We start from the raw sequence: 26,905 nt of genomic DNA on the forward strand, positions 1-26,905 counted from the left end.
TCACTCCTCAGTAAGGTGAATTTGAAAGACCGGCTTTAGCCTGACTCTCCCTTGTCAAAGGAAGGAGACTATTGAGTGATCTATAGATTTGTTTCATTATTTTTTTCTTGCTGTGCCTCCCTCCCTTGCTTGGACTCCCTCCCCAGAAGGAATGATTTATAATTTTTCAAATTAGCTTTATAGCTGCTTTTGTCATTTGCAGCCGAGTCTCAGCTACGGACCCATAGTATGGGGCGATAATGTTCAGTTACTGCAAGTGCAAAGGCTGTAAAATCTTTTGTTACAGTGTTGGCCTGTGACATAAAAGCTCCGGAGGCTGAGATAAAGAAAACTCAGAGCTGTTTAGCCAAGCATATAATCCCCTGGAGTCCCACCGGGAAAATACTTTAGTCTATTGAATGCTTTATTTTGGTTAAATGATACTTTTCCTTGTAGGGACCCAATCTCTAAATAAATAAATAAAGCCAGCATGACCCTCCTCTATTCTGTTATTAATACACATGAGGCCATCTCTTACACTCGGGTAATCTCAGCTCTGTCCACTTACCAGCCGTCTGACCTCTCCCTGTAACTCTCTCTAGATAAAACATATCTCTGCTTTATTGGATACTATCCTCAAAGTGGCTAATGAACAGAATAAAGATCCTCTGTTCCTTCAGGGGAAATGAGAGCTCAGAAATATTCTTTGCTCTCCCTATTCACACAATGGGCTCGGTCTGCATCTCTTTGGTAGGCTAAACAAGAGGGTTCTTGTTCAGGTGACTGTTCTGATGTATCAGCATCGGTTCATCTGGCCATCTGCCTCATCCTACTGCTACTGATTCAAAGCCCTGAGAAGTCATTGGACAGAGGCAAGTTGGCTTTGGATTAGGGTCATGGCCTTCAGAATCATCTGGTCCTCTGTGTGGTATTACATTTGTATCCCAATCAATTATATGGCAACAATATCCTCAAGTTGAGTCTCTTAAACAAAATATTTCATCTCTTTCTTGAACTCTAAAGTGTTGTCTTCTGCTATGATTTCAACTGTTCAATCAATATCTTTCCCAAATTAGGACACACTCACCCCACTATGTCTCTCCTGCCAATATAGAGAGTGATAGAACACTGCTCTAAGAGGTGAGGGTCAGAACAACATTTGCCTAGGAAATATTTAAACATCTCCATTTTATTCTATAGATTTAGAGAGTTCCACTTGTAATAGCAGTAAGAAAGAGCCCTTTTGAATAGATTTCATTACTTATTAAAGACACAGTTAATCAGTTTGGAGACGTCGGAGTCAATGGAATTCTCAAATGCCTGATGATAGTTAGCTGGTGTTTCTAGCAGCTGTACATAACTGATCCCCCTTCTATCTCTAGAGACTAGACGCTTCTTATCCTATTTCCCTGCCAATGAACATTTACTTTTCAGTTAAACTGGGCTAATTTGTAAAATCAACTGTTTGCTGAAAGTCTTGTATGCACTCGAGAGGGTTCCAAAACTGCCGCCAACCGGGTCTGATGAAATGTAGGTTTATAGGGAATTGTTTACTTTTGACTAGACCCAGTGGAATAACTTTTGCAAATTTAACCCCTTTTATTTTGCAAAGCTTTCCCACTTTAGTAGATGAAGTATTCCACATAGTATGATTCACATACTATTCTTTGCAGTTAGCTGTAGGCAGGTCCTTTAAATATTGGAATCTTGTTAGCTCTATGACGTTATGGAGGCTTGGTCTAGATTAGTATGTGGATGGGACACCCATCAAAATCAATCGGTACTGGTAATTCAGTAAGTAATTGAATTTCATCTGGGTAAATACTGAACTCTTACCTTAGCATGCTGCTAAGAGGTGTTGTGCTGACTTTCCGATGAGACAAAAAGTGTGCTTGAAGCACTTAAGATCCCACAATATATTTTTCACATATGGGGACATTTACTCCAATATCCTGACCAAATTTGAACTCAGGTAAATTACATTCTGCTTAATTAAAATCCTGTATATAAATTCAATCAGATGACGTATACTTCACTTTCTAAATCTATCAGGGTAGATCTATTAGTGGAGGTAACTGCATTGACATTCATGGACCTGCGCTGGCTTATACCAGAAGTTAATTTGGTCCATTCTGAAATTTTGCTGTGCACTGTGAAACGCTTGGTTTATTCTGGGGTGCATTTGAGCCAGTTAGCAACGGTTGCGAAGAATTTGGAGACAAATCCATATCTTAACTCTAGCTTCATTTTGCCATGTTGTGCCATGTAAAGATTAGCACCCTGCTTGCTGCTCATGAAGCAAATAGCTCACTTCTTATAATGAGAGATGGGGGTGAAGGCTCAGAAAAAAATATGAACAGTACTGAACATTCTCTCTGAGCTCAAGCCTATGTATGTTTTTAGTGGTTTGACTAACTTTTTTTGTAGAATTAGTTTAAATATTTTCAATGGAAAAATTTCAATGACAATTTTTTCTGCATTTTTAATTTTGGCTATAAACATATGAAAATATTGAGCAATTTTTCAGTTTTTCTTGGCATTAGTCCAGTCAGTTTATTTATTTGTTCAAGTAATTTTCATGTGGTGTTCTGCCTTATGGTTTTGGCTGAGGCCAGAAGCGGAAATATCCCAAGAAAAGTAGTCCTTTTGGTATCTCCTACTTAGATGAAACCAAGATACACTAGAAGCTTTTAAAAGGTTATGGGAAAATTTCCATCCTAGCTCCCAGGTGATTGAGGCTTAGATAAATTCGGATATTTTTCGGATAAGAGCACCTAAATCTTCATTCTGACAGGAGATTCCCTCTGTTTTCTTTTCCCATTGCTTGTTTTCGTACAAACTGTTCACCTAGAAAAAATAATCCATCAAGAGTTTATTTCATCCAGTAAGATATTAATTCTCTTTCTGGCACTTTATTAATTTCCAGTGTAAAATAAAGACTAGAAAGGGTCTTGAAAATAAGATATTGTTCCATTACCTGTCTTGTCATTTCAAGAAGGGATTCCCCAAGCCCCATACAAGTTCCTACATATCAGTCACACATGGTTCATTATAATTATCCTGTTGGAATGAGATATCAGCTCTAATGAGAGGCTGTACTGTGGAGAAAGCATTTCACTTGAATGGGTTGATCAGATTTCCGTCCATATTTTACAAAGCTTCTTGGTTCCATGCAAGCTGGTTGTAGCAATTTTCTAGGTTTGAAGAAATGTGATTCTGTAAATATGTTTTAGCATCATTAATTAAGTTTTTGTTTTCTGACTGAAATGGCCTGGCTAGATAATCAGCATGGAATATGCCTGAAAAAAACCCACAATAGGGTATCTTCTTCTCCTGCCGGCTGCAATAAGATCTGAGATAATATCCAGAATAGAACTATTCCGGTACGTCAGTACCTAACTTCTCAAGTAGTCCCCCTGATTTCAGTGAGAGTGCTGGCAGGGTAAAGTACTAAACAACCTAAATATACCATTGAAAATGTGTTTGATTTTAACTTGGCTGTCATAATTTTGTTGTGCATGCAGCATTGTAATAACTTCCCAGAAATTGTTTCTGTATAGGCAACAATGGGAAGGATATGGGTAAGAGTGCCCTGTGCCATCCTTCATAACCATTATTAATCAGAATGGGATCATCCAAGGATTCATTTCTACATTGCTTTGTGGAGTAATAAGACTATGTCCTAGAGACTGGTCTAAGAATATTGGCCATGTTCCACTTTGGGTGCTTACATTCTGCCTACATACATGTTTCCTGTAGTTTTGATGTAATAAATTATTCATCCTAACAAACTAGTTTTTAATTTTAATAGTTCATTAAAGCTAATACCTTTCAGCCCCGAGGTGGCTGCATTTTAGTGGTGAAAAAACTTGCAATTAGGATGACATTTAGGGTAGTGCTCTTCATCCACAATTATCACAAAGCATATTAGAGGGGCAATTTTGCCCACTACTGCTGAAGTGCAGGTGCTCTGGGGTGAGACATGATGGCTGTTTAACAGTACACAACAAAATGATACAGTAGTTTTCTGTCCCCTTTGAAGTCTTTCATATTGGGTGGTGCTAAATAAATCCAAGAGATCATTATTTTTTTACAGCTTGATAGATATACATGTAAAATAAGAAAAAAATACATGATGAGGTTTCCCATACACTGCCCCAACACAAATTCTACTATCTAAATGCACAGAAACCACCATATGTGTAATCTCTGGAACAACCCATCTGTTAGACAAAAGAGTTTCATCCTATTCCCATTTTGGTCAATGGCAAAACATCCCTTCTCGAGCTAAGCTGAAACAGGATCAGGTCCATAATTACATCTCAGCTTGCTAGCATCAACCTATGTATATGACATAAATGTACAATGTTTAGAACTCTTATGGGAGAGCAAAATAATCCCCAAATCAAGGCCAGCTTTCAGGGTATGTGTTTAAAGCAGCTGGCAGGTCTCCAAATAAAAAAAAAAAACAGCCTGACGTGTTTGCTTCTTGTTTTTTAGGGCAACGTGACTTTTTCCTGCTCAGAATCACCAGTTGTTCCAATCACCTTTGTCAGCTCCAGCAGCAGCTATTTGCTTTTACCTGGCACCCCCCAGATTGATGGGCTGTCAGTCAGCTTCCAGTTTCGAACGTGGAACAAAGACGGGCTGCTTCTGTCCACGGAGCTGTCTGAAGATTCTGGAGTTCTCCTGCTTTACCTTCACACTGGCAGGTTGACACTTGTCATACAGAAAGTGGCAGAAAACTCCATGGAGATCAGTGCAGGTACTTTCATTGGCCCCTCTTTCCTGTGCCTTTTTCTAATCTCTGGGGCCAGCCATATTGAAAGGGAGAACAACCACCTGAGGGAAGGTCTGATCTTGTTTTTCCTTATCAAACTGAACCTGATCTTCGGAGCAATAATACCAGGACTGTCTACGTTAATGCTGGGCCTGACTCAAGGAAGCTTGGATCTCGGTAGCTCTGGCCTAACAATTTTCTTTACAGTCAGCCTACATTTTCTGTAGAAAACCAGACTCACTAACTTCCATTCCTCCATACAGAAGTAGTGAAAATCCCATCCTTTGAGCTATTAAAAATGATGAACTGGATCCTTGAGTTTGATTGAACTCCATTTCCCAAAGGACCTGAGAGGACTGGTTAAAACTGGCTCTAATCCACCTCTATCCCTCCCCCTGGGACTCCAACAATAATGGAGCCAGTTGGGGCAGTTTGACCCCCTGCCACAATTTAGGGAAACACTATAGCTCCTCTCAGTTTATGCCTGATTGCAATGACTTCCAGAGCTAAGCCCCTTTCCCTGGGCCATACCCCAATACACCCCGTCATTGGGAGCTGCCAAGAGGGAGTTGTGCAGGGGTTGCAGTGCTTGATCAACAGCGTGGGAGGATTCCTTAGTGCCAGGGGAATCTAGCTGGCCACTTAAGCCAGCTCTGAGGCTACTTTACACAGCGGGAATGGCACAAAGCAGACTTTAGTAGGGCCAAGAATGGAAAAAAAAACCTCTTAAAATAGAATGTATGGAAAAGCTCTGTAATGGCTCCTTTGGCTAACTAATAGGCCTGTTCTCGTTCTGTGATAGATCCAAGCACAGTCTGGGCAGGTCTCATGCAGGCTTCCTATTATAGCACTGTTGATGCCTCCCAGGCATGACCTAGCGCGTTCCCATCATTAGAATTGTGAAGAAACTGGGACTTATAGGAGATGTGGCAAATTCATTTTCACTTGGGATCTGAACTCAGACTTCCCAAGGCAAATGAAGAGTGTGCTAGTAGATTAGACATTTCAACAACAACAACAACAACAAAAATCCATTAGCCAAAAAGTAGTAGTAAATAAAATGATCAGCAACATTAAAATATGCCAGATAGAAACTGGACCTGGACAAATCTCTGGCTCTTAAAGGGAGCAAAATTCTTCTTTTGATAACCTTTAACAGTAAAGAGTTGGTCAGATAGAACCCTGGTGTTCAGGATGTACAGCTCTGCACAGACACTCTTCAGAAAACTGGCTAAAGTCTCAGGTTGCCCCCAAGTACAGGTTGAACACAGAGCTTTCATCCTGCCTTGCAATGAAGTTGTTTATGAAGGTGGGAGAAAGTCAAATTTTTTGCTTGTTTAATGTGGTTGTGAAATCATTAACCTGAGGTAGCTCAAAATACCGGTGACATGGCTACATTCACGCAAAAAGCATGGGAAAATTACAAATGTCCACATCTCCCTGCAAAGGCATTTTTGTTCACAAATAGACCCATTTCCAGCCCCAATTTGACCTATCTTCTCTTGAACAATTTTCAGACCTTAACAACATTTTTCACTTAAAAATAGTCCTATTCTTGGTTGAAAATTGGTCCATTTTTCCAGGAAAATAGCCTGTTTTTCCTTGGAAAATGTACACACTGTAGCAAAAGCTTTTATGGAAATAATTTCATTTCCTGGCTCCTAATTAAGTGATTTCCCTCACACAGTTTTTGCATTTAGTTTTCAGTTGTTAATATGCCTCTACTTATCACTAACATCGTTTTCACTTCCTCCAAAAAGTAATGTTAATGTGAGAATCCCATTAGCAAGAGTAAATATCAAAAGTCCAATTCTGATCTTGCTTGCACCAGTTTTACTCCGGCACGCCTCCATTGATTGCAGTTAAGTTCTGATTTACACTGGTGTAAGTGCAGTCAGAATCATGTCCAGTGACTTGTAAGAATCTCAGGTCATCTATCCTGACAGCCTTACATGTTACAACATTTGAAGGGTCATAATTCTGACATAGCAGCAAAGAGTCCTGTGGCACCTTATAGACTAACAGATGTATTGGAGCATGAGCTTTTGTGGGTGAATACCAACTTTGTCGGATGCAAGGGGGTATTCACTCACGAAAGCCCATGCTCCAGTACGTCTGTTAGTCTATAAGGTGCCACAGGACTCTCTAGCTGCTCTTACAGATTCAGACTAACATGGCTACCCTTCTGAATTCTGACACAGATTCACAGAGTAAAGAAGCAAAGAGTCCGTTTGTCCCCAGCCTTGCACAGGTGTGCAAAAGAGAGAAGACACAATTAGCAATATCCCCCAGGAATGTCCCCTATAGAAGTGGCTGTGCAGAGTGGTACTCTTGGTTTCCAAGGAGCACTGTCATCAAACACAATGCACATTGGCCTCCATATAGCCAGATGATATTTTAACTTTATTAAACTTTATTTGGGGTGGAGGAGGGATTTTCCAAAGTGCCAAATGGGTTTAGGAACACATGTCCCTTTGAAAGCCAGTGGGTCTTGTTCTCCTAAATTCTTTAAGAAGGTCTTGAAAATCTCTCCACTTCCTGTTCTATTCTAAAACACTTCCAGACGTAATGGGCTAAGCAGAGAAGCATCAAATCATCAGCTCAGCTAGTTAATTCCTGCTGCCTACTCTTTGCATTCCCAGCCAGGCTGTTTCATTATTCCCCATGCAGTAGGAGGTTGAACATGAAGGAGGCTTGGTGAACACCACCGCTACCACCACCTCCTCCCCCTTCTCCTTTACGCTTTGCATTTATCTTCCAGGCAGCAATCTCCATGACGGGCTCTGGCATTCAGTTAACATAAACGCCAGAAGACATCGTATCACCCTGACTTTGGATAATGATGTCGCCGCAGCTGCTCACGCAACCACCCTCTCGCAGATCTATTCTGGGAACAGTTACTATTTTGGAGGTAGGTTGTGGCAGGTGGATTTCACCTTCTAGGGACTGAGCTTTGAAAGGCCGTTTCTTCCACTGCATTGTGTGGCAGGGAGTTAGGAGCTGGAATCTCAGGCTCTTGTCCTGGCGATGAGGGACAACACGTACCATGCTGGTGTGCAGTCTGTTGTATGAGAAGACTGCTGTGGGGCACACGTGAACATGAAAGAGAAGAAAGCAGTAAACAAACCAATATGGATGAAAGAGATTGACTCCCATCAGCCAGTGGAGTATACAACCAATACCTCTTCTGCTGCTACGTAGCTAGGCTGCCTACTCTCACCATCACAGCTTTGTATGCCAAATCCATCTTTGCTCCTTAAATAACTACAATCCCGCTTAACTTGAGAGCCCAATATAGGTCTTACCGAGGAACCCTTCCAGTGAGGTCCTGAATATAAAACTTTCTGTCCTGTCTGCCCTCTTTTGAATTAAAAAGGAATACAAATGAATAAGCAAACAGGACCATTAGCTGGAGATCTTCAGGACAGGTCATCCTTTACACAGCTATATTCCAGAAAAGATGCAGAGTATTTAAAAAAAAAAAAAGTTTGGATCAAGGGATCTAATTTTATGCAGTGGTTTTAGGGAGGGGACAAAGAGAGGCAGGACTCCTGAGTTCTGTTTTTTTTAACTCTACCACTTTGAGTTTGGGTGAGGCACTTAACATCTCTCTCTCTCACCCATCTCTGAAGTGAGTGTAAAGATGCAGGGGTGTTATGAAGCTTTCACATGACAGACATCACATACACTTAAATCAGAAAATCTGCCTTTTTTAGCTAATGTAAAGATTTCTGTGTTTTACAGAAAGTGACTCTTATGGTTTGTCAATCATAAGTGATACAAGGTGAGTGAGGCAATATCTTTTATTAGACCAGCTTCTCTTGGGGAGAAAGACTTTGAGCTTAGAGCTCTGTGTCAGTTCAAAAGCTTGTCTCTCACACCAACAGAAGTTGGTCCAATATAAGATATTCCCTCACCTGTCTTGTCCAAACGTAGAGGCAGATGTGCTGGTCTCTGCTCTCTTTTCCTTCCTAGCTGGCCATCGGATTTCATCCATGTGCCTTGCCCTGACAGAATTTAGGGTGACCAGATGTCCCAATTTTATAGGGACAGTCCCAATTTGGGGGGCTTTTTCTTATATAGGCACCTATTACTCCATCCTCACCCCACTCCCATCCCAATTTCTTACACTTGCTATCTGATCACCCTAACAGAATCTGACCCATAATAATTTTTAAATTTTTCCTGGTGTTTGCTCAGGGAGGAGTTAACTATTGACTGTAGCGTTCAAAGAAGACAAAAGAGCGTTTCACTGTTCTCAGCACGTCGGAAGCCCTTGCACCTGGTTTCCTTGGCTGGCTGCTCTCTTTCTGTATTACCGTAGGATTTATGTCACACAAGCTTGTTCAGGGCAAGGAAAGAAAACAATAGGAATAATTAGATCTCAAGGTCTTCCATCAGGAAGTCCCAACAGAAATAAATGCTCATTTTAACACGCTTCTTCATTCTTTTTCTTTCCCTTCCTTCCCTTTTGTCCCACAGGGTGCCCTGACACTTTCACCGATTCCCAATGTTTAAATCCCATTACTGCTTTTCAAGGCTGCATGAGGCTCATCTTCATTGATAACCAGCCCAAGGACCTCATTTTAGTTCAGCAGGGTTCCCTGGGGAATTTTAGTGATTTACACATTGATCTGTGTGACATCAAAGACAGGTAATTATTGTCTCTTTTTTCTCCTTGTATTTGTTCTTCTTTTTTTTTTTTTTTTTTCCATCCTAGCAGTTTATAAGTACAGGTTGCTTTAAGTGAAAATTCTAATCAACATTACAGATATTAGGCATAATAGAGCTACTAATAGAAAATATCACTGTAACTTAACATTGGCTCACAGGAAATAGAGTATGCAAATTCACTCAAATTACAGATTTCTGAAGGGATTAAATTTTATGCATAAGCAACATTTGATTGCTTTGAAGTTTAAACGGAATGGGAGAGAGAAGGAGAAATTTATTTGATTCATCAAAACATGTCATCTCCTTAATGTACTCACTGTTTTGTTTAAATAGATCATTTATAATTTTCTTGTTAGACTGCACGACATACCGCATTTTTAATAGTGGTCTGGCACATCGCACTGGCATATTACAAAGTCAATAGGACTGAAAAATGATCGAGTGTCTGCATCTACCAAGGACAGACCTGAGCCAAAATCCTGCTCTGCATCCTGCTCAATTTGGGATCTGTATCCAGGGCTGATTGTGGGGGACTACTTTAATATAATGAAAAATGCAGTGCAGTAGTTTTTCATGGGTTTCACAATTTTTCTCCTCTGCGCAAATGTTTTGAATGTGTGTATCACTCTGAAGTAATTATATGAACATAGTATATATTAGTTATTCATACTATAGGCTGTAATTTTATTTTGTGAATCTGAACCTTCTTCTGGAAACTTAAATTGGAAGAGATTAGAACATAAAGGTTCTTGTTATGTTCTTCAGGAACTTAAGGAAACAGTTCTAGAGCTTTCTTACTATCTTGAAGGCCAGAGGTGAAAGGATTTACGGTGTCATTGATTGTTTGAGGTGGGGCTAGTGGGTGGAATCAATTGTCATTGAATATTGAAGAGATTGGACTGGGTGGAATGGTCAGGAGATGTGGGGATTGGTTTTCTGGAATCGAGAAACTTCTAGAAGGTAGGCAGTTCATCTAATAATCTGGTTCCTTATAAAACTGACTAGGCCCTCTGTCTTCAGTTCCCTAAGTGGTAGTTTCTTATTTGAAATGTCGTAAATATTAAAACTGCTGATCAAAACTGCTACCATGTTGCTCGTGTTTAAGGATTACCAAATGTCAACATATGACTTTAACAGACTCAATATACCAGATGAGATTGACTGGATTGGTAAGAAATAAGTAGCTGAAATGAAATAATAAAAAGAGATAAAGCTGTGTTGAGGGTTGTAAATAGCAAGATAGAAATGATTTGTGGCCTTCTTAGAAAATCAGAATCATTGAATTCAAGACCAAATGTACCATTTAATACTTTTGTCTTGTCTATTAAAGTGGAAGGGGAGAACACCGATGTATTTGATGGGCCTACTGTGCGGCTCTTCCATTGTTGTCATTGTTACACCATCACAACAATAAGCCTGTCTCAATCCTTCCTGCAGTTTCTGTTCATCTTCAGTGGCCAAAAGAGGCCAAAGATCAATCTGTGATCATGCCATAATAACAATGGAAAGGCAAAACCATGAACTTGATAAGAAAGTTTTCAACCTTATTGGATGCTAACAATCATGTGAACAAGGGGAATCCAGTGAACATAGTGCACTCAGATTTCCAGAAAGCCTTTGACAAGGTCCTTCACCAAACTGATTTTGTCTGACAGTGTTGGCAAGAAATGCCCCTTTGAGATGCACTATTTTGTCAAGGTCAAAACTCCCTTCTAAGGAGAACTGTAATTTGGGATCACCTTTGGTATACCAACTCCATCTTTTCAAAAACTTTCAAGTGAGAGGACCGTAATTCGAGTACATGTAAGCTGCAGGTGTGCCTTTTAGTGAGGCGATGATTCCTTTTTGGCTCACCAGCCCCCATGTTTCCCAACAGCTGGCGAAGCAGGAATTGCCTTGGAATCCTCGCCCCCCAGTACCTATCCAGATTTCCTGGCCAAGAGGAGACCACTTACCTCCTCCGAACCCCAGGACCTGGCCACTGACCCTTGGGTCTTTCACGCAGGGAAAGTTTTGTTTAGGACGTCCATGACTTTCCTACAGCCCCCTTTAGCAAAGAGCATCGACTAGTCTCAGAGAGAACGGCACCGCATACTCTGTTGCATCAGGTGAAGTGATTGGACCAGTCAGTGGCTCATAAACCGCCTTCAAACTACTCTGGTGGGACTTGAACCCACCGGTGGGGAAGGAGAATTAGAGGAAAGTGGTTGAGGAAATCAGGCCGTCTGAGGACGGGGAGGATAGGGACACACAAACCTAGATCTAGGCAGTCCCCTCGCCGGTCAAACCAGCAGAGCGAGGCTTCTTTGTTCAGGGCCCTTTTGTTTCAGCTGTTCTAGCTGGAGTCACAGGGCTTGCTTTAGAGGCATCTGTGGTCACGAGCCAACAGGCTTTGCAGAGAACTCTGGGCATCTTCCTGTGACCTTTACAACAGATCACTCTCTCACAGACATTCACACTGGCACACAAATCAATACAGAGGCCTATGTAGCCACACGCAGTGGCTCTGCCTGAGGAGGTTGTGTAGGCTAGGGCTATAACAGGGTTTAAAAGAGAACTAGATAAATTCATGGAGGTTAAGTCTATTAATGGCTATTAGCCAGGCTGGATAAGGAATGGTGTCCCTAGCCTCTGTTTGTCAGAGGGTGGAGATGAATGGCAGGAGAGAGATCACTTGATCATTTACCTGTTAGGTTCACTCCCTCTGGGGCACCTGGCATTGGCCACTGTCTGTAGACAGGATACTGGGTTGGTGGACCTTTGATCTGATCATTCTTCTGTCCTTAGTGTTGCCTTCAATGTAGCACCAATTTAGCAACTCAAAAGAAAAAAAATGAAGCACTCTCTCAGGATATACTTCTCCAGGCAGGTTCTCAACTTGTGGCTCCACTACTGAGTCACAGAACTGGCTTGACATAAGTGACTTAGTAACTCATTTCTTAGGGGGCCTAATTGAGAAGGTGAGTGGAAGGTTGAGTTGTAAATAGGGGCTTGACAAACAGTATGCTGGAGTCAGGATGTCTGTGCTAGCTAAGATAAGCAGCAACAAACAACTTGATGTTAAAGACCATGGACAAGATAAACCTGGAATGTAAAGATCAGGTTCCCAATGAACAGCAAATGGACAGAACGTGCTGTACAGGGATTAGTTCCCGCAAAGTAACCAAGCCAATCAAAAAATGTGTGATTTAATGTATAGCTAATGTAACGTGTCAATGTCTATAAAGGAAGAGGTTCTCTGTGTAACTTTGGATATGTGGTACGCCCTACACCCATCCCCTACACTTGAATCTGATCAACTCAGCGTAGCTTTGCTGCTTACCAAATAAAGGAACCTGTGTGATGAAACCCATAGTCGAACTGAGTGTTTTGGATCCCAGAGAACTGGATGAGGTGTTCTCTCAGAACTGGAAAAGGTGTTCTGGATAAGCCGAGTGGAAAAGGTCTTGGACGGAATCACAGCATGAGTGCTCCAAATGAAGAAAGTGGAAAAATTAAAGGAAGAACTAAAAGAATCACAGTTGACATTAGTTCATGATTGTTGGTCAAACGCAAGAAGTGGCCTACTAATAACCACCAGCATCAATACAGGGCAAATGATGATATCTGAAAGCAAAACCACAGAGTATTGTTTCCAAGTTGCTGAAAGATGCCATCCAAGAAAAGTGTGAGGAGGAGTTATTTGCCATTTACTTAGGCAATAAAAATAATGTAATAGTTACTGTGCTGGCTGAGCCTGTATGTGTGACACAGCCAGAGACAGTCCGTAAAAGTCGTTACTCCCAGACTCCCAGACAGGAAAGACCCCCTGACTCAGGAAGTAACCCTGAGATGAAGTTCAGGGTTTGGAGCAACCGTCCTGAATTTCTGATCCATGGATGTTCAGTACACTATTTAAACCGCATTGAGAAACAAAGACCACCTTTAAACCGATTAGTCCTCAAGTACATAGTGCAAGTTCAGAAATTCTTCTGGAGTCACCAGCTGTCTGGCTGATAAAAGAGCATGAATGATTCAGCTTCTCAATTTAGAGGAGCTCTCAGAATGAGTGTCTCTCTCCATTTGCATCCATCTCCCCCGTCATTGTGTTAACATTTGTGCTGATCCTAGAGAGGGTTTGAATCAGAACATAGCACACACTTTACACGACAGGGGGCACTCCAGAGAGAGGTTACATTTACAAAAGCAACGTCAGAAAGTTATGAAAGGATTTGACAGATTGCAGGAGGATGGCAGTGCTGTTGCAGTCTCGTCTGGAATCTGGGTTGATCTAATTAAGAACAGAGATTTGGAAACATACACGGACAGGACTGAAAAATGATTCAGAGAAACTATTACTTTGCCAGCATGATTGATCCCAAATACAAAGGCCATAGACCTTGCCCAGAGCAGGGAGAAGAAGTTTAAATACAGATACTGAAACACAATTCTGCATCCTTGCATAGCCTCTAGCATTGAAGAGTCAAATCACCAAAATCTGCCACAGTTCGCTGCACAAAATTTTGTCTGGAAAGCTAGGGAAGGCAGTAGGACTGAGTTGAGAATTTTGTGAATCTTGACAAGACCTGCAGTCCTGTTCAGCCAGCACAGCATTGTCCAAGTGTGTTTTTTAAGCACATTCAGACTGGTTTTGGCTGAAACTTTTGCTTTTTCAGCCCCTAGCAGATTACAAATTAAGCTGATAAAAGTGTACTGCTATATAAGGGCAAATACAAGAGTTTTAGGCCCAACTGGTTAATAGTATGATCACTTGATTACTGTGCCCTTGTGTTTTCCTTTTTTAAAAACCAAGTTTTAGTGACTTTTATTTTGTATTTCCTTTTAAATCTTTATGATTTTAGGGGATGGTGGTGAAGGGGGTTCGGGGATGTTTTCAAAGCAGGGAAGATCACAATCTTGCCTGTATCCGAATTTCTTATCAGTCCCATCTCTCTAATGAACTAAGCCAAAAACCTGAACCTCAACAACCCTGAACTTCAGGGAAGTTTGTATCTGGAACCAGATCTGAACTGTACAGCTTGAGTCCTCCCATCTCGTATCCGGGAATAAGGTGTGTATTAAAATTCTGTAATAGCATTTTCCCTCCAGAATGGATCTCCCTGTTCTTAATTACAAGATTTATTGCAGCACACAGCACAATGCACGTATTTGAGTAATTGTAACATGTGGGAATTATGTAACTTAATTAACATGTAAATGGGTCATTTGTCTTAGTTATCTAAGCAACAACCTCTTCTGAGAAAGATGCCTCTATTTAGAAAGCAATTTATTTCTTACAAACCTTTAGACTGGCCTCGTTTGTTCCCGGATTCTGAAAACAGAAATTCTGCAAGATAGTAAAGGCTCCTAGAAAGAGTTTACTGGGTAAACTCTGGGAGGTGGCTAGCAGGGAATCATACCTCATGATTAGCATTTCTGGTTCTGTTTTCCAAAGAGCATTAGGTTACGCTAGCTCTGGCTTTTTTAGTGCACTCTGCATTCATTGGGCTAGATCCTCACCTAGTGTAAATTGACATGGGTCCATTTATTTCAATAGAGTTATGCTGACTTATACCATCTCAGCATCTAGCGTATGGTACCTTGTTACCTCACAGAGGAGGGGGATCAGATGTGCAGAGTGTTTTTGCATGCATGCTCCAGAAAACTCTTAAGTGTGCCCTCTGTCTTCTTGTGTAGGTTTACTGCTACCCCCTATTGATTGGTGTGCAGAAGTTACATGTGCCTAGGGGCACATAATGTTAGGGATATGCTGGTGCCTTGGGTGGTGGAGGGAAGCCAAAGGGCTTTATTCCAGCGTCATAAGCACCTACCATAATCATAGACCCAACCCTCATGACAGCACAGAGCTAGCTTCCTCCATGTTCCCCTAGGAGTGCACACAATCTCAAAGTATGCACGGAGGAGATCAATGAAGCAGCAGAAAGCATTAATTCCACTCACTCCACTTTTTCTCGTTTTGTGTTCTAAAGTGCTGTCTTAGGGAAGAAAAGTGGAATCTCCTTTAGCTCAACTGGTAGAGGCCTGTGTTTTTGGAGGCAAGGTTCTGGGTTCTAGCCTGAACATTGCATTAGAACTGTTTAGCTGTTTCTCTAGCATATGGATTTGCTACAGCTGTTGAGCCTCATGGAGTTCATTTTAGCATACAATATATGTATCTGTGGTATATCCATCTGGCCTCTGTTACCGTAGTATCTAGCATCTTACAACCTTTAATGTCATTGTTCTTACAACTCCCTTGAAGGGAAATAGTAGGGCTGTATCCTGCTAGGATGCAGCATTCTGTGATATGTTTTCAAGGTGTGTAGGTTTGTACAATTATAGCTTTCTTTGCCATGTCCCCTTTGAAATTTCTGCTTGGTTAGGAAAATTTGTGCCCATCAGGGGATTCTTTTGAAGAAATTAAATGAGTGAGAAAACTGATTTTCTCATAACATTCATTTATGGCCAGCTCCCCCTCTCTGCTGTACGGTGTCAGAGGGAAGGTGAGAAGCTGTGGAGGGAACATAAAAGCAACAAAAGGGAGAAACAATGACTCCATTTTATGCCCGTCCCTAGGTTTCTGAAGCCCCAGGATGTTATCGCTACACAGGTGGAGCTCTTCAGAGGGACATCGTGGGGAGAGAGGGAGGTGTCACTGGGAACATTGTGCTGTGGCAGGACATCTTGAACCCAAAAGATTCCAGGTGAAAATGGGCACAGTAGGTAATACATCTCGAAATACCATTGATCCCCCTCTGTGATGTTTCACTCCCTCACAGAGGATGGCAGTGCTCTGGCATGGGGCAGCGTAGACAGGCAGAGCAGAGTGGAGAGCACTGCTGGTATAAACTCAGATCCTTTATGGACCATCAGGTTTCATAAAGGCTCCAGGTTATACTCCACGGCCTAGTATGCCCATTTCAGCCAGGGAGGTGTGTCAGGGGCTCCGTGAGATGAATGCCAAAGACTTTTCTGTGTATTTCTCCTCTGTGAGACGTAAGAACGTAAGAACGGTCGTACCGGGTCAGACCAAAGGTCCATCTAGCCCAGTATCTGTCTACCGACAGTGGCCAATACCAGATGCCCCAGAGTGAGAGAAACTAACAGGCAATGATCAAGTGATCTCTCTCCTGCCATCCATCTCCATCCTCTGATGAACAGAGGCTAGGGGCACCATTCTTTACCCTTCCTGACTAATAGCCATTTATGGACTTAGCCACTAGGAATTTATCCAGTTCACTTTTAAACATTGTTATAGTCCCAGCCTTCACAACCTACTCAGGTAAGGAGTTCCACAAGTTGATTGTGCACTGTGTGAAGAAGAACTTCCTTTTATTTGTTTTAAACCCGCTACCTATTAATTTCATTTAGTGACCCCTAGTTCTTGTATTATGGGAATAAGTAAATAACTTTTCCTTATCCACTTTCTCCACATCACTCATGATTTTATATACCTCTATCATACCCCCCCTTAGTCTCCTCTTTTCCAAGCTGAAGAGGCCTAGCCTCTTTAATCTTTCCTCATATGGGACCCTCTCCAAACCCCTAATCATTTTAGTTGCCCTTTTCTGAACCTTTTCTAAGACTAGAATATCTTTTTTGAAGTGAGGAGACCACATCTGTACACAGTATTTGAGATGTGGGCGTACCATGCATTTATATAAGGGCAATAAGATATTCTCTATTTTATTCTCTATCCCCTTTTTAATGATTCCTAACATCCTGTTTGCTTTTTTGACCACCTCTGCGCACTGCGTGGACATCTTCAGAGAACTATCCACGATGACGCCAAGATCTTTTTCCTGACTCGTTGTAGCTAAATTAGCCCCCATCATACTGTATGTATAGTTGGGGTTATTTTTTCCAATGTGCATTACTTTACATTTATCCACATTAAATTTCATTTGCCATTTTGTTGCCCAATCACTTGACGAGGGCATTTAAGTCTCAGACCAAAGTGTCTCAGTTTTAACAGTCTCCTCACTCACGCATTCAGTTCCTTGATATTTTGCAAAGCTTATGAAGAATTCTTGATCCTGGCCAGTGGTCTCTGGGAAAGGGCATGGAAGGGGTCAGCAATTCAATAACAAGAAGCTTCTCACTCAGCAGGATGAGGAATTACAGCAACATCTAGCATTGCAGTAAGTCAAATGCACTGGCCCCAGAGGCAGCAGTCAGAGTGACAGGCTGGCCTCCCCTTTCATTGTTTTTCACACTGATGAAAAGCTGGAGACTGACAGCTCCGCCGCCTTTGAGCAGGTGCAATACCTGCAGTGGCAGCGGAAGCCTCCCCTCGTGCATGCATCTTTACAAACCAGTGAGCCTTAGCCACAATCTTGGGGGACCAGAGCTAGCACTGAGAGGGGAAGTTCCACCTCTCTGCTCCATTCCCCTCGGACTTCTTGGCTGAGAGTGCCCATGAGACTTCTAATTAGCACCTGTTGTGCCCTGCCTTAGAAGATTAATTTCAGTTGCTACTGATCTAGACCTCTTCATTTGGTGACCTACAGATTCCTCGTCCTGTTGTCAATCCCTTGATCTATGCCAGACTTCCTTAGCATTAGTATTTATTTAGTATCCTAGCAATAATAGTTGATAATATCAACTCTTATGTAGTACCAAGAGGCCCCAGTTGAGGATCAGGACCCCATAGTGCTAGGTGTCATCAAGAGTTTATAATCTCAGTTTATGACACAATGTTGTTGTTGGATAAAATGGAAGTGTGCAGGGGAAAGACAAGGTAATAGGGAAATGAACAAGTTTTGCATGTTAAGCAGGAGTCGGAGCTCACTGCCTGCCTAGCTGTGGTCACTCTGCCCCATGTGCCCACACAGACCTTCAAGCATGAAGGAGAAAGAAGAGTCCGTAGGTGCCTGTGTGTACAAAAGCACAGAGGGGAAATAGATGACTATGTTTTAGGTTTCCCCACCAGGAGGATCTGTGGCTTGTTGTTATGGCTATGCAATCAGTAGTATCAGTGCGAGTAACGTTACTCTGCAGGAGAGGAGGGAGAAGGGGCCAAGCATGTGTTAAAATCTTTCAGGAAGCCTCTGAGAATTGTGCTGCATCTCCCCCCCCACGGGAAGGCTCGTTTGAAAAGTGCAGCGCTCAGACACTGCTGGGAGATGTCATGTAATAATATATGGAGATATACCTATCTCATAGGACAGGAAGGGACCCTGAAAGGTCATTGAGTCCAGCCTCCTGCCTTCACTAGCAGGACCAAGTACTGATTTTGTCTTAAGTGGCATCCTCAAGGATTGAACTCACAACCCTGAGTTTAGCAGGCCAATGCTCAAATCACCGAGCTAGTCCTCCCCCCAGACATGGGCCAGCCAGCCTGAGCTGCTTCTTGTGATTTCATGCTTGTTGCCTTGAATCCTCTCCAATGACTGTGTCTTGGTGGGCATCTGGGTGAAAGCCAGAACTCCTGCACTTTTATTTCGAGTTTTGTTCAACCAATTTGCCACTTTCCTAACTTGACTCTGAACCATGAATGCCCCGTTTCTACAAATGCAATAAATATGTGCTCATCCCCCAGCGTCCTCTATTTAAAATGCTAAAGGATGAAGTGCAAATGCGGTCAGATGTGGTCACCGGGTCCTGCTGTGGCCTGGGTATCTCCTTGGTCATTCAGGGGCAGGGTTGTGTGAAGTGATCATAGCAAGTAGGCCCCCTGGGCTCCATTCTGGTCACTGAAGAACTGTAATCTTGGGCACATTACAAACCTGGTCTGCAAAATGTATGTGACACCTACCTAATAGGAGTATTGGGAGACTCCATTCATTGATGTTTGTAAAGAGCCTTGAGGCCCACAATGAGAGTGCTATAGAATGTATGCTTGGTCCTGCCTCAGTACAGGTTGCTGGACTGGATGCCCCTACCAGCCCTACGTTTCTAAGATTCTATAAGTGCACACAACATTGGTCCATATTCTCCTCTTACTCATACCAGTGTAAATCAGGAATAACGCTATTTATGTTCAAGAGTAGTGTAACTTGTTTTGTAACCTCAGGTAATGCTCTGTGCCTTCATCTCACCATTTGCACAGTGAGGACTGTAATATTCCTGCGTATCATAAAATGCTTTGTGATGAGCATTGTAGGAAAGGCGCAGTGTAAGTGCTAATTATTGTTTACATATGGTCTCACTTTCCTCCACTCAGGGCCGTGGAGAGGAGGAGTACAGGTGTGCATATATGCAAATACTGTCATCTCTCTCTTTCTAGTGGGAAATGAAGGCTGAGGCAAATTCCAGCAACTGCTTATTAAACATTATAAAATGGCTAGAAAAATAAATATGCAGAGGCTGAGAACTTGGCTGTGTCGTTGATTAGCTTTGGGATTTCCAACTTGGCGATTGGCTGACAGTGTCAGCTAATAGGACTAAAAATGCTAGCTGTAAGTCTAAGGCAGAACAGGTTGGCTGCTGTGCCTGGCACCGGGTGCAGAGAATAGGTGCTGGATCATGGACACATACACGATGTTGCTGCTGAAGAGCTGCCATGGATGCTAGAAAAATGTGTGATTAAAATCCACAAACCTGGCTGGTTGATGCAGGTCTGGAAATGCTGCAGAATTCCAGCCTTTCACCATATGGCACAGATGCTCTGTTTGGTCTTAGGAAGCCCCTGTCGGCTCATGCAGCAGGCGGGATGCTCAGAATAGAGAAATGAGCCCCGCAAGGCTGCCTGGAGCTCAGACTCACTTCAGGCGCTCTCTGTGTCTCCCATTTGATGCACTGGGACCCAGCGATCTAATGCTTATTTGGGGAATATATTCAGGGGGGAAAACCCTGCCTCCATGGGTGTGAAGGAGACAACATGGAGGGAGGTAAGACCCGGGGATCGCTGCATGACTCCTCTTTTCCTGTTCTTCCACTCCAGCAGAAAGGCTGCACAAGGGGTATGGAGATGACCCACTGGAGTAGCCTATAGTGAATACATCTATGGCCTCTACAGGAGGAGGGTGGGAATGAGACTTCGATTCCTTTGCCTTGTCACTTCTCATAGGTACCCAGAAGATTGGCTGCTCCAGACAGGCTCTGGGCAGAAGTTGTGCCCCATAACCAATCATGATACAATAATCATACTTTTATCAATAGACCTGAGGCCTCTGCAAATGCCTTCCCCTACCACACCATTCTGTCTCATTTGAGATCCAAGGGGATGCTTGAGTTGGCTGCTGGCAGAGCATTCTCCATCAGGGCCCCTCCTTTGGAATTATCTCCTTCCTGCCATGGCCCAGGTGGGAAGTAACTCACACCAGAGGACCTTCTGAAGCCTGTCCATGTGAGCAGGCTTTCGGAGAGGACTAGGGCTGGTGAGGGGGGTAGGCAAGTCTAATGGGTGGGGATTTTGAACCCCTTCAGTTTGGTGAGTAGGTGAGACAAGGCAGGGTTGGGGAAGGGGGAGAGATGCTGCTGCTTTTGATCATTTATGTTTTGTAACACTTACGTTCTTGGGTTTTTAAATGTACATTAAAGGCTCACTGGGGCGGAGTTCTGTAAAGAACAAGTCTGGAATGAATGAATGAATGGATATGCCATTGTAATCCGATTACTGCTCTTCCTAATGCTGTGTCCTTCATGATGCTTCTTTGACATGGGTTGTCCTCTGCATTTTAGATAGGATTGGCACCTCCCCTTACTAAGTCAAGCATTGATAGTGCCTATCAAGGGCTCCACAGTGGTCTCCAGTTCTCTAAACAAACAAAAAAAATGGATGCAGGTCAAAGCCACCTTGGCAGAAGGTGGAGCGTCTTGCAGGACTTCCCAGGAATTCCAGTTCCCTGAGCCTTGTGAACAGGAATGCAAACTCGGCTCTGCGTGTCTCACTATCTGCTCCATTGTTCCTGACATTTTGAACAAGCCCATCACCATGGTATCATCGCCTCAGTATCCCGCCCTACCTGGCAGTCAGATGGAAGCTCACACTGAGCATTGTCATTCTTATTAAATCAAGATTCAGCTGCTTATTCCGAGTTGCCTAATAAATACAAATGTAGAGAACGGTGTATGGTATAAACAGCACTCAGCATGAAGGAATTGAAGTTAACATCTTAACCCATTAGAGATGACTGTACAGAGCTGATTCATGGGTCTGCTTCCCTCTGCTACTCAGAAGTTATGCAGTATTAATAAGTGCAAATCAAGTGTGTACATATTTTCCCTACCCCTTTCACATGCTGTTTATTCTCTCTCTATATGAAAAGCCTCCAAAGCATCTTCTAAAGAAGTCTGCTTAATGTGATATTTTTCTTGCTGAATGGAGCTGACCTTTCAAATTCAGCTTTTTTTCTCATCATCTTCCTAGATCTGCTCTTTTTTAAAAAAAAAAAAAAAAAAGTTCCTGACTGTTCTTCCGCCTTTCTCCCCCCACCTTATGATATTGAACTTGTATTGCTTGCATGTGTCAAACAGCAGAAAAAGGACCTTGGGGAAATTAGATGCTATTGCAGGTAAAAGGGGTTGGGATAAATCCACTGAAAACACAACCCTCTGTATGCACTTGCCAGCTCTTCTCTTGAAGATTTAATTTATGGCCTACAGCAGATTCCAAACGTAATATGATTTATTTTTTTTAAGATGGCCACAAAACCAAGATAATATTCTAGCTAATTATGCCCAATATGTTTCAGCTTTATTTCCTTTATTGTGAATTAAAATTCTTGGCTGGGACTGAAGAAGCAAATATTTGATATTGCATTTGCCCCCAAATAAATAACCTGCAGTATGTTGTGGATGGAATCTGAGAAGGAATCCTATTTCATATCCATTCTAAATCTAGGTAGTGTTCCCATTTTCGGTGTTTAATATCTTTTCCCCCAAGGCCTCAGTTGCTCACTTCCATTTCATGTACTGGATTATTTTCTTTCTGGGAAAAAAAAATCCTTTTATATTTTTCTTATTTTTCATTGCTTGTTTGGCAATTAATTGGGCTCTCATTAGAAATACACTCCTATAATTGAATACATTCTGGGCCAGCCATAAACGCATGGAGGCATAGCCAGGAATATTTATTCTGCTTCCACACACTCCTGATTAGTGCTAAACCCGTATGTGACCATTGTAACCTACTCTTATCTCTGTTATGAATTGAACCAGAATACTAGAATTGAACACCTTCTAGGATCTGCCCCTAGAACAGGCCTGCACAACTTGTAAAGCAGCGAGGGCCATTTTAATCCAAAGAAAACAGCTGAGGGCCGAACCCCCTCTGGCCGTGCTGAACCCCTCCCCCTCCCCCAGAGCAGCCAAGCTCCCCTGAAACACAACACCTCCCCCAGCGCCGCCCAGCCTCCCTGAAATACTCCCCCCCCCAGCACTGCCCGCCTCGTAGAAACAAACCCTCTTTCCCCAGTGCTGCCCCACTGAAACAGTGGTATTGAACCTTGGTAATATGTTATAGCGGGCCCCTAAGGTAGTATAATTAAGGTAAAAGAAAAATATCTTTTTGCTAGAAGTAGAATAAGATCTTCCCCCAACTTTGTAATCAATTGCCCTGGTGAATGAATGAGATGTGACTGAGGAAGGCATGGAAGGCAGCACCTCGAGACAGCTGCAACCCTTGGAGAGGGGATGGGAGCCAGACCAGATCAGTAGAACAGGTCAGCCACTGACTCCTCGCTTGCCTCCTCAGCGTCCCACCCCCTCTGGCTCGCCTCCTCAGCCCCCGCCACTGCCTGCCCACTCGCCTCCTCAGCCCCCGCCACTGCCTGCCCACTCGCCTCCTCAGCCCCTCACCCCCGGCTCGCCTCCTCAGCCCCCGCCACTGCCCGCCCACTCGCCTCCTCAGCCCCCCGGCTCACCTCCTCAGCCCCCGCCACTGCCCGCCCACTCGCCTCCTCAGCCCCCCGGCTCGCCTCCTCAGCCCCTGCCACTGCCCGCCCACTCGCCTCCTCAGCCCCCCGGCTCGCCTCCTCAGCCCCCGCCACTGCCCGCCCACTCGCCTCCTCAGCCCCCCGGCTCGCCTCCTCAGCCCCTGCCACTGCCCGCCCTCTCGCCTCCTCAGCCCCCGCCACTGCCTGCCCACTCGCCTCCTCAGCCCCCGCCACTGCCTGCCCACTCGCCTCCTCAGCCCCCGCCACTGCCTGCCCACTCGCCTCCTCAGCCCCCCACCCCCGGCTCGCCTCCTCAGCCCCCGCCACTGCCCGCCCACTCGCCTCCTCAGCCCCCCGGCTCGCCTCCTCAGCCCCTGCCACTGCCCGCCCACTCGCCTCCTCAGCCCCCCGGCTCGCCTCCTCAGCCCCCGCCACTGCCCGCCCACTCGCCTCCTCAGCCCCCCGGCTCGCCTCCTCAGCCCCCGCCACTGCCCGCCCACTCGCCTCCTCAGCCCCCCGGCTCGCCTCCTCAGCCCCCGCCACTGCCCGCCCACTCGCCTCCTCAGCCCCCCGGCTCGCCTCCTCAGCCCCCGCCACTGCCCGCCCACTCGCCTCCTCAGCCCCCCGGCTCACCTCCTCAGCCCCCGCCACTGCCCGCCCACTCGCTTCGTCAGCCTCCCACCCCCGGCTCACCTCCTCAGCCCCCGCCACTGCCCGCCCACTCGCTTCCTCAGCCTCCCACCCCCGGCTCGCCTCCTCAGCCCCCGCCACTGCCCGCCCTCTCGCCTCCTCAGCCCCCGCCACTGCCTGCCCACTCGCCTCCTCAGCCCCCGCCACTGCCCGCCCACTCGCCTCCTCAGCCCCCCACCCCCCGGCTCGCCTCCTCAGCCCCTGCCACTGCCCACCCACTCGCCTCCTCAGCCCGCCACCCCCCCGCTCACCTCCTCAGCCCCTGCCACTGCCCGCCCACTCGCCTCCCCATTCCCCCACCCCCCAGCTCGCCGCCTCAGCCCCTGCCACTGCCTGCCCGTCTCCTCAGCTCACCTGCCACCCCACCACTGCCCTCCCATTCACCTTCTTAGCCCCTTACCCCCGCTGTTCGCCTACTCAGCCCGTCACTGCCCGCCTGCCTCCACAGCCCCCCCTCCCTCACCCGCTGCTTACCTACTCACCCCTGTGGGCCACCGGGCTGCATGTAGTGCAGACCTGCCCTAGAATCTGCCCCCTTCTTTGAGGCAGTACAGTCTGGTAGATAGGTTACTGGACTCAGGAACTTGGGGTGCTATTCCCCACTCTGCTGGGTGACCACTGAGTTCCTCCTCCACCCTTTGTCTTTGTTGCCTGTTTAGACTGTAAACTCCTCAGGGCTGGGGCCATCTGTTTGTACAGCACCTAGCACCTTGCTTACATTTCATTCTGAATGTTTTGTGTGAAATATTTACTTAACATTTTTGGATGTTTGGATATTTTTAAACCTGCGTTCTTTTTTTGGTTACATGCCCTCCCTTTCTCCGTATTTCTGTTTTTCTGTTGAAAAGGGGAGGCAGCGGGAATGGCAGGGGAGAGTGAGGAAAAAATCCCAAACTTGTTTTCAGGGTTGGGGAGTTTGGTGGGATAGAAGGATCCAGGGGAAATATGCAAAAAATTTTAAATGGAGATTGTTTTCCCATAACATTTTCTTCTTTTTTTTAAAGCCAGTATTCAATGAAAGAAAAAACTGACCCTCTTCTAATAAATGAGAACAATTTAGACATGATGGGAATGAGAACTATTTGAGACACCTCCCTTTTGGGTGTAGCTCTCCTAGACCAGACTGATTGCCCTTATGTGGCAGCAGGACTGGAGGGGAAGAAAATTAGCTACCCGTTTACACTTCCTGAGCCTGGAAATTAGAGCCCAGCTTTTGTTTGGTACTGGGTCATTCAGAAGGACACCCCTAAAACTGCTCCATATCTACTGTAATATTGAAAACCCGCGTGCTTAATGCAGCTAATGACGTAGCTTCTCACAGGATGACTGACAAGGAAGCATAGCAAATCCCAGTAGCGACATTATCTGCTGTTTCACTGTTAAATGCCCCTTCTGTGATAATTATCCATCAAGAATATGTTTATTTGTGAAGAGCAGGGCCATTGTGAAATTAGGCTATCATGGGGGGACAAGCACACAATAGGCCCACCCTGTGAGTGGGCTAGGGGAGAAGTTGCCTAGCCATGGCCCCAGAGTATCAATGGACAAAGGGCAATGTTTGGTGTCTTTATGGCTTTTGCCAGGGTCCTGCACCTACCCCTTGGACACTTTCTAGGAGGGGAGATGAAAATAAAAATATATTTTAAAAATTCTATTTAAAATTAGGTCAACCTATGTTCAGGCCTAAACTTACTATCATCCATTAAAATAATTGAAATGAATTAAAAATATATTCAAACAGTACATGTTTGCTGTCAAAGTTTTAAAGAAAGTCAAGCCACTGACCCAGTGGAAGTCACTGGTTGACCACCTGGAATCAGGTTCTAAACTGACTTTTGACAGCAGTAGCCTCTTCTGCAGGTACAGAGAGAATATTTGCTTCACTTGAGTTCATTTGGCCAGTTTGGTTCAATGACTGGATCATTCAAAGTTGAGACATCAACTGGGAGTTGAAAACGCAGGAAAGCTTATTTTTCCTCATTTCAAGCAATGACGAAAAGCAGGATGTGGCAGGATAAAATCTATTAGGTCTAGAATCCTGAAGGACATGGTGAACAGAAACAATCAGTTCAGTTCACTAACTACATATAATACTTCATTTGTTAAATGAATCAGTTAGTTTTTGATGCAAAACATGTTTTGATAGACTTACTCTTTTTGTTTCCAGCACACTTTAGGTAGTTTTATTTAACTAATAGAAACAATTTTAAAATGCTGGTTTTGTGCATTTTAATTGAACTGCAATTTCCATCCAAATGCAGCATAATGCAAATCTAAAGTAAAAAGTAAATCACCATCTACTAAATTAGAAATGCATCACACATCATTTCCCAGCATAAAAAAGTAAAAAGAATCTGAATATATTTGTTACACTGTATTTATAGACCTTTATTTAAGCAATTATATAGCTTATCCGCCTGATTGGCATAATTTGGTACTTCTTTTTGCTAATCAATGAGAATCAATCTTTCTATAGGAAAATAACTAAAAAATGCCAGTGAAAAAGAAGATTAAAATCAATTATTTAAATCAACATTTCCTGCTTGCTGATTAAAATCTTTTTGAATAAAATCAATTCGCCCTGCTGTCTAGTGCTGATATCTGGAACTGGAAGGAACACTTGCTAAATATTTTGCCTGCCTTTGCTTTATGCCGGCATCACAGACTCTAAGAACAATGAATAAGGACAATGTATATTGCAGTGTCCAATAGAAGAGCAGAAGAAAGTCAGGTAGCAGGACAGTGCCATCCTATTCTGTTCAGGCTCTTATGCCATACTCAACACCGTAGCATCTGAACTCCATTTCAGTGTTCTGAAGTAGTCTTTTTCTTTACCAGAAAAACTGGCGCTGTGTTTTTTTTAGTCTAAAGAAAAAATGTTTTAAGAACATAAAAAAAGCCATAATGGTCAGACCAATTTTCCGTCTAGCCCAGCATACTGTCTTCTAACAGTGGCCAATGCCAGGTGCTTCAGAGGGAATGA

General features: G+C 43.9%; 1 protein-coding gene across 1 annotated transcript in view; it reads left to right on the plus strand.

Annotated features, from left to right (window-relative positions):
- Nucleotides 1-26,905, plus strand: part of CNTNAP5 (contactin associated protein family member 5) — a 439,165-nt gene that overhangs the window by 226,436 nt on the left and 185,824 nt on the right. The window contains exons 8-10 of the mRNA XM_050916993.1: nucleotides 4,480-4,744; nucleotides 7,521-7,670; nucleotides 9,242-9,413. Of these exons, the coding sequence (XP_050772950.1) occupies nucleotides 4,480-4,744; nucleotides 7,521-7,670; nucleotides 9,242-9,413 (587 nt within the window). The remainder of the gene's footprint in view (nucleotides 1-4,479; nucleotides 4,745-7,520; nucleotides 7,671-9,241; nucleotides 9,414-26,905) is intronic.

Source organism: Gopherus flavomarginatus, chromosome 10, assembly GCF_025201925.1.
Source record: "Gopherus flavomarginatus isolate rGopFla2 chromosome 10, rGopFla2.mat.asm, whole genome shotgun sequence".
Taxonomy (NCBI): Eukaryota; Metazoa; Chordata; order Testudines; family Testudinidae; genus Gopherus; species Gopherus flavomarginatus.